This window comes from Bubalus kerabau, chromosome 20 (assembly GCF_029407905.1).
Source record: "Bubalus kerabau isolate K-KA32 ecotype Philippines breed swamp buffalo chromosome 20, PCC_UOA_SB_1v2, whole genome shotgun sequence".
NCBI lineage: Eukaryota > Metazoa > Chordata > Mammalia > Artiodactyla > Bovidae > Bubalus > Bubalus kerabau.
Genome location: NC_073643.1, coordinates 34,272,234 through 34,280,554, shown reverse-complemented (window position 1 = coordinate 34,280,554; position 8,321 = coordinate 34,272,234). Strand labels below are relative to the sequence as shown.

Sequence of the window (8,321 nt, the reverse complement as noted above, 5' to 3'; positions counted from 1 at the left end):
TGAGAGAACTCACAAACCGGGACCGGCTTCATGCCGAAAGCACTGCTTGTTACCCGTTCCCCAGGAGGGAAGAGAGCCGTGGCCAGTACTGAGAGAAGCCTGCCTGAAGGGGGATTCTTGTAACAGCAATCGTCAAGCTCCCTGAGAAAGAGACCCAGTGGTCAAATGAATCTGGAAACAGCACATATGACCTCTTCCTATTTAGAAATTCACAGTAGGCACTGGTGTGTCAAAGGTGGGGATAAACCCTACAAGAAACAACTCGACATGAGGCAGTATTTCCCTGGTAAACTGTTTATTATGCAACATCTTAAGGATACCCAGTGGAAGAGACTTTGATAAATACTGGTTTAGACCTCCTGACCTATCTACTGCCAAGAGCTGCCACTCTGTCCTAGACCAGCAGCTCCCAATCCCTGTGCAATGGGACACCTGGGGACATTTGACCAAAGAGAGTCAGCTGATGGCAGCCCTGAGAATCTAAATAATTTCGTGTGGGGAGAAGTCTGGAGATTGAAAATTTAACCGCTTTCCAGGTACTAGAGCTTTAAATAATAACAGTTCTATATGTTCCATAGTATAATAGCATTTACTGAACAGATAGTATACACCAAGCCCTAAACGAGTGTGACTTTATTTTTTTTTTACCCTTGAATCTACCCTGCCTAATAGATACTGCCATCAATTTATGAGAAAATTGAAGCTTCATAAGGCTAAGCAACAAACCCCTGGTCACACAGGTGCAAGGGATGTGCAAGGCTGAGGAGTCAGAGCCCTCTGATTCCTAGAGCTGAATTCCTGGGTCTACAAAACATGCTTCTCCCAGGAACTTTCTCTCTTGGTCTGAAAGTTCCTGTTACTGGTGGGCAGTCAACAAACCATAGTGAAATGAACAAAAGCCACAAAGGATCCCAAGGTCCTTTTCAGCAAAAACATCCCCAAATAATGCAATTCACGGTTGTAAAAAACAAAAGAAATACCTGGAGAACTGCATGGGTCAGATTCACGTAAAGACTCGATATTAATACCCTTTTGTTTGTGCTAAAAATTCCTCTTTAATTAACATGGTACCACTCTTGACATTTAGACCTCAATGAATGCCTTCCTTTAGACTGGGCTTCCTGGGTGGGTAAAGCAGCTGCCTGCCAATGCAGGAGATGTAAGAGACACTGGGGTGGGAATATCCCCTGGAGAAGGAAATGGCCACCCACTCCAGGATTCTTGCCTGAAAAATCCCATGGACAGAGGAGCCTGGTGGGTTACAGCCCAAAGGGTCGCAAACAGTCAGACATGACTGGGCAACGAAACACAAGCACAAGAACTCTCCCACTTACAGTCTGGTTCTGCTCAATGATAACAGCACTTACATACACAGTAACCTATCAAGCCCAACATAACAAAGAATTTAGGTCCTAACAAGGACTGAGGAACTAATGGGCTACCTAGAGATCCTACAATAGAGCTCTCTACCCAAGAAAATTCCTTCGCGTCAATGAGACTGCATTCCACTGAACAGCTTCTGTCACTAGAAATCATCTTCCCAAGACCAAATGCTCTTTCCACGGGACGATCAGGAGATGGTACAAAGGGTTCAGGAATTGGCTGCAGCTAAGAAATTCCACACTTAAATCTGAAAACTGTCCAGGATAATTTTTCCACTTTACCTCAAATCAGGGATGAAAAAAATACATCACACACAGAAACAAGGCCTTACTCCTGGCACTCAGGTGTCTGGAATCTACAATGAGATTACTATACCCAGGCTTTCAACGTGCAGAGAGTCCATTTGGAAGGGCTTGACTGCCACCTCATGGTTAAAATGTGCATTACCGTCCAAAGAGAGGGCCCACATAACTACAGCCAAGCTCTAAGCCACTTCCTCCATGACAGGCGTGCTTATGACATCTTATGCCATGCCCCAATAAGCTAACAGAGGAAGACGATATTAAAGTGTCTGGCAATAGCCCTTGGTTGTAAATATAGTATTCTGAAAGACTGGTTTCTCCAAAGCAGCCATACCTGATCTGATTATTGCTCTTAGTTTCAAAAAGCAAGTGTTTTTCAAATTCTCTCTCCATTGAATGTGTATCAGAGAAAACTATATTGTAATTGCAAGGAATAGCCTAACACCAGGACTACTTTTTCTACTTTCTTTTCCACCCAACTTCTCTCTTCTCTTTCCTTCTTTCCCTCCCTCCGTCCCTCTTTCCTTTCCTTCTTTCATCCTTTACTTCCTTCATTACCTCTGTTTAAAATCCTTCACAAAGAAAGCCCTATATCCAATCCACCTATTACTTATTAGCTGCGTGGCTTTGGGCAAGTTCCTTAACCTGTTTAAATATCCCAAAGAATGTTTTTTACGTTTGTTAAAAGATTAGAGGTGGGGACCAACAAATAATAAAATGGGACAGAGAACTCATATGGCCCACAAAGCCACTCTCACCTTCTACCATATACTGTCTTCAAGGAGTCTTTAAAACAAATAAAATCTGAATCAAATGAACCCTTAGCTATAACTTTCTATTGGCAGGCAGTAGAAGAGAGAGTAGAACACGCTGAATGGTAACATCACACTATGGAGAGGGCCTGGGAGATCCACCCACCACCACTGCAATGGGAATATTGACCACTGATGGATCACACCAAGATCCTCTCCAGGAACTGCCATCAGCTGAAGAGAGCTGTTGCTCCAGAATACACCCCTCTGGAGAAATGTCCATATTCAGGGATTCATTGCTATGAGGATCTCCAGCGTTTACAATCAGCTCTACAGTGCCCCCCTGTGGCCTCACTTGCAATTGTGCTGCAGCTAGAGGGCTCCCTCCACGCCAGTCTGGTCCCTTTACTTCCTTCCAGGTGTCCATCAAGCAGCATCTTCCCCAACAAACCAGCTGCATACAAATTTACACCCCATAGTCTGTTCCCCAGGGTACACGACCTGAAACATTTCTCCAGAGTCTCTTTCCAGCATAATAGCTACAGTTCTCCTCTTCAAAGTCAGGCCATTCCTCCTGTTGAGATCCCTTCAATGACTCCCATCTCAATCACTATCAAAGGACAAGAGCCTTCTTGCCATTTGCACACCAGGCCCATTACCTCTTTGACCTCATCTACTACTCCTCTGCCCCCACACTGGCTTCCTGGCTGTTCCTCAAACATACTGGGTACCCTCCTGCCTCAGGACCTTTGCACGTACTATTCCATCATCCTGGAATACTCTTTGCCCGCTGTCTACATTGCTTCCTCCTTTAAATACTTTAAGTCCTGACTCAAAGGTGACCTCAACAAGGACTTCCCTGACCCTCTACCTAAGCGTGCCGGAATCTACCTCCCCCCAGAGCTCCAGAGCCCTCATTCCTGTTTTAGTTTTGTCCATACCATGCTTGTATCAACATCCAACACACAGTATATTTTCCTTATTTAAGTTAATATCTGTCTCCTCCATCAGAACGCAAGGGCCATGAAGGCAATGACTTTTTTCTGTTCGTCTCACTTCTGTATCCCCAGAACCTAGAGTAGAAATGTACAGAGTACTTGCTCCATTAATATTTACCGCATAATCTGGTGTACAAATGTAGGACTATAGATGTGGAATCAGAAGACATGGGATCTTTAGGGAGGTCCCCTAAATAGCATCTGACTTTTGTCACATTAAAAAATGGGAACAACTAAGTTGAGTTTATACAGATTATGCAATATACCATGAAAGCATCACATAATAAACTGCTAAATAATTGTTAAGGTACAACTTTTCCTTAAATTGAATTGTCAGTGACCTACAATCTAGAGCGACCAGATTGCACACACACACAAAAAAAGGTAAACATCTGACATTCAGACACAGAAAATCCTGAAAATAGTCTGGTGTTCAAATAAAATATAAAAAGATTTATTCTAAAGCCATATCCCAAATGTACAAACAATGACATGCATCTCTTTCAAAGACTTAATAAAAAGAGCAGTCTTTACATTTAAAATTTTATAACAATTTGAAGACCTTCTTTTGCTCCCATCAAAAAGAAAGTCTGATAAAAGTGAATTACATAAAGTACCTAGTGTATTTTCTCATTTCTATAAAACGTACTCTTTCTTTGTGAAATATGCAAATGTAACATTTTATTATGAAATTGTTTTCAATCCCTAAAATTCTTGCTCATCTACAGAAGCACATTGCCAAACACTTCTTAAAATGAGGTAAGAAGATAAATGCTGAAACCTTTTTCAGGCCATTTTTTTTAGATGTTTCTGCCTCTCTGACTAAACATGCAACATAGCCTTGACAATTCCTTTCACGTGAATGATCTTCTCAGCAGTTACTCAGTATTTTGGACAAAGAACAGCAGCAACACCAATCATTTCAAAAGTCATATTGTAAGTCTTTTTAAATATTGTAAAGGTCTCAAATCAAAGCTACTGCTACAGTGATTCATTAATTCATTTATAGATATTTTAATAAATATTCCTAAACTCTAGAAGACTGTTGATAATCCTTTAAAGCAGGAGTCAGCAAATGTGTTCTGTAAAGGTCCAGATAATAAATATTTTAGGATTCTCAAGTCACTTGTCTTCTGTATGTTCTTTTTTTCTTTTAACTACTCTAAAACATAAAAAAAATTTTAGCTCTGCTGTACTTTGTTAATCCCTTACTTAAAAAAATAGAAGCTGCTAGTCTCTAAATGAGATTACTCAGTGTTAATAAAATGTAAACTTCACATTTTACAATAAAATAAATCCGTGGTTTCCAACCACTAAATTGAAGGTTCATAAATAGTAAGAAATGAATCTCACTGAGGGAGTAGGGGTGGCTGTCAGATACTTTTTAATCTATGACACTCTCTTATGGCTTCTTACTCATTTTGAACTGGCTAATTCATGTGTGTCTTTACCCTTTTTTGCCTTTACTTTTTTATAGGGGAAAAAAAATCTCTACTTGTGGCTAACTTGAAGTTTGCAAAATCAAACACTGGAATAGTTTCATGCTGAAAGAGGTAGACGGATACACACAGGTATATGCACTTACAAATATGTGCACAATGAAACCACTGTTTCATACATAAATGCTCTCCACAGCTAAGAAAGAGCCGGTGGGAACCAGCTAGAAGATACATAAAACCGTTCTAAAGAACGTTCTCATTTGCTTTTATCATATGTGGTTGTTACACGTGGGGAAAACATGATTTGCATATGAAATATATGAATATGAATTAAGGAAACAGCATGATTTATTCAGGTTCTGGATGAATATAACCTGGCGTTGACTATAAGGATATAACAGAGAACTCATTTGGACTCTGATAAGAATAAAACAGATCTATTTATAATACTGTTTGATCTATAATACAGTCCTATAGCTTGGTACTGAAAACCACAACTGTCTGTGTGTGTGTGTGTGTGTGTGTGTGTGTGTGCACATGTATGCATGGGTGTGTTGCATGTTTTCCTTTCCAATTATGAACAGTAGTGTGTGTGTGTGCATTGCATGTTTTCCTGTCCAACTATGAACAGTGCTATGAACAAACTATGGCAAATAAATGAGTTGTGATTTTACTCAAACATATCATTATCAAGTTGGAAGCCTCTAAAATGATGATCTCATGGTATTCTACAAAAACACTTACAAATTCTAAAACTAAGAAAGTTGCAAACTTTGGCATCCCTAAGAAAAAAGCTCAATGATACCAGTGAGCCCAGGCCCAATTTTTGAACTATAAAAAGTAAAGTTTTCAGTGCAAAAATAGTATCTTGATAAATAGCAATGACACAAGAATCAAACAAAACACTTAAAAGCTATAAAAGACGTAAGTAATATCCTGAAGGCATTGTATTGGTATTTTTTTAAAAAAAAAGATGATTTGGGGCTAGGAGATAACAGGCTGTTTTACCTATTTAACTGTGAGGTGAGTCTGGGTGCAGGACTGCTCAAAAACTCCCTTTTGGCAAAAAGACTGAACAGATTTACAACTCATCATGTTTTTTCTTAAATGGCCACTTTGGGTGTTGCAATACATGATCTGCAGCCTGAAGGACAAGGTACATAAATTCTTCTACATCAAAAGAATAGTTGGTAAACTTTGGATGCTCCCCAAGAGTTGGGTGGTGGCCCTGCAAAAATAGCAAAAGACAAATTTGTAAGCTGTTAAGGATGTGATTTTCTGAACAAGAAGAAAATTATTTCACTTTGGCCAAAAGCAACTATTTTAATTTATGCTCTACATCAGAGGCTGGCAATTTTTTTCAGTAATAGGCCAGATAGCATGTACTTTCTTCAGCTCTGTGGACCACAGAGTCTCCACCACAATTATTCAACCCTGCCACTGGAGTCGGAGAAGGCAATGGCACCCCACTCCAGTACTCTTGCTTGGAAAATCCCATGGACGGAGGAGCCTGGTAGGCTGCAGTCCATGGGGTCGCTAAGAGTTGGACACGACTGAGCGACTTCACTTTCACCTTTCACTTTCATGCACTGGAGAAGGAAATGGCAACCCACTCCGGTGTTCTTGCCTGGAGAATCCCAGGGATGGCGGAGCCTGGCGGGCTGCCATCTCTGGGGTCGCACAGAGTTGGACACGACTGAAGTGACTTAGCAGCAGCAGCAGCAGCCACTGGAGTGCTCAAGGAGCCACAAAAAACATGTGAACAAAAGAGAAGGACTGTGTCCCAATAAAGCTTTATTTATAAAAACGAGTGGAGGGCCAGATACAGCCCACTGGTCTACAGTTTGCAGATCTCGTCTCTAAATAATTTAACAGATCTCTCTAGTCCCAAATTTCATGAAGGTCACTTTTCCACATAAAGACAGAGAATAATTAATTTCCCCTCTCCCACAAGTTTGCAAATACAAAAAATAACAACTCACAATTCCAGAGAACAGTTTTATCTTTGGATTGAAGTTTAAAGACAGTTTGCAATTTAATTAGACACTTTAAGCCAATTAAAAAATAAAACAAGATGACTTCTGTCATTGAACTTTACCTTATCTTGAGGAAAGACTTTGTTCTGCCTTTGCCAAGTGAGGTAGTGGACACCTCTCAGCCTAGCCAGGTCCAGGTAACAACGTTCATCTCCACAGTTGTACCTAAGGACACAAGGGCATCTGTACATGGGGCTTTGGCCTGGGATTTTTGACCAATCCACAGTTCTTTGGGGAAAAAAATTCACCTCCAAAATATGTTCTTGCAAAATATTGTATAAACAGTAAACAAGAAAGAGAGAGAGATTCATGTTCATAGCAGCAGCATTCAGAATAGCCAAAAGGTGAAAAGAATCTGAATGTGTACCAACTGACGAATGGATAAATAAAACATGGTACATAACCATACAAGGAATTATGCTAATAAAAAGGAATGAGCACTGATCCACGCCCCAACATGGATGAACCTTGAAAACATGACACTAAGTGAAAGCAGCCAGTAAGAAAAAGCCCACGTATTGCATGATTCCACTTCTGTGAAATGTCCATAATGGTAAATCTACAGAGGGAGAAAGGAGATTAGTGGTTTCCAGGGGCTGGGAGAAAGATGGAACCATAGTAATTGCTGAAGAGGACTGATTTTCTCTGGGAGGCAATGAAAATATTGTAAAATTGTGGTGGTGGTTACACAACTTTGTCAATATATTAAAAGCACTGAATTATATGATTTACATGAGTGAACTGTAGTATGGTAGATAAATAGAACTGGTTTATAGAAACACACACACACAAGAGTGAAACAGATTATTTTTTAAATATTTCCATAACTAAATCACCTTAACTTTCAAAAACCAGAACAGGATTAAAGAATGGAGAGGATTTTTATCAACAGGCCTGTGAACTTGATATGAACTCCTAATAACCCCAGCTTGTGCATATGAACATGGCCTTGGGGTGGGTGGGTAACACATTCTCCAAAAGAAACTGATCCCAGGACTGTTGACCTCCAAGGACTGAAATGTCTCAGTGACATTTCTTTTCTTCCTTCCTTTTCCTCTTCCCCCTCCTCTCTCAAGGAGAAAGGAAGAACTAAAATAGAACCCACAATGATCTAGCTATTTCTCTAACATATATATATATATATTTTTAAAGGTTTTTCAGGGTGTTGAAAGTTCATGGCAACTTTTTTTCTAAATAGTCTCTCATTTAAATGCCAAGTTATTTTTGAAATACGACCACAAAATCAAGATATTTAGATGCAAGGGGAAGAATCCGGTAACAGTAATCACGGTTGGTATCCAGAGTAGAATTACTAAAGGAGAGAGGTCCATGTCTCCACAACCACCCACCGAGTTAGAGCAACGCTGTGGGAAAATTACTTTCACCTGAGGCCTCAGTCTCCTGTGTGTGT

The 8,321-nt window shown here is 40.1% G+C and overlaps 1 protein-coding gene across 3 annotated transcripts in view; it reads right to left on the bottom strand.

Annotated features, from left to right (window-relative positions):
• Nucleotides 1-3,862: 3,862 nt before the first annotated feature.
• Nucleotides 3,863-8,321, bottom strand: part of EOGT (EGF domain specific O-linked N-acetylglucosamine transferase) — a 42,964-nt gene continuing 38,505 nt past the window's right edge. For all 3 annotated transcript variants that reach the window (XM_055557466.1, XM_055557468.1, XM_055557469.1), the window contains 2 exons: nucleotides 6,973-7,075; nucleotides 3,863-6,102 (listed from right to left, as the gene is read on the bottom strand). In XM_055557466.1, coding sequence (XP_055413441.1) covers nucleotides 5,956-6,102; nucleotides 6,973-7,075 — 250 coding nt within the window. In that variant the 3' untranslated portion in view covers nucleotides 3,863-5,955. The remainder of the gene's footprint in view (nucleotides 6,103-6,972; nucleotides 7,076-8,321) is intronic.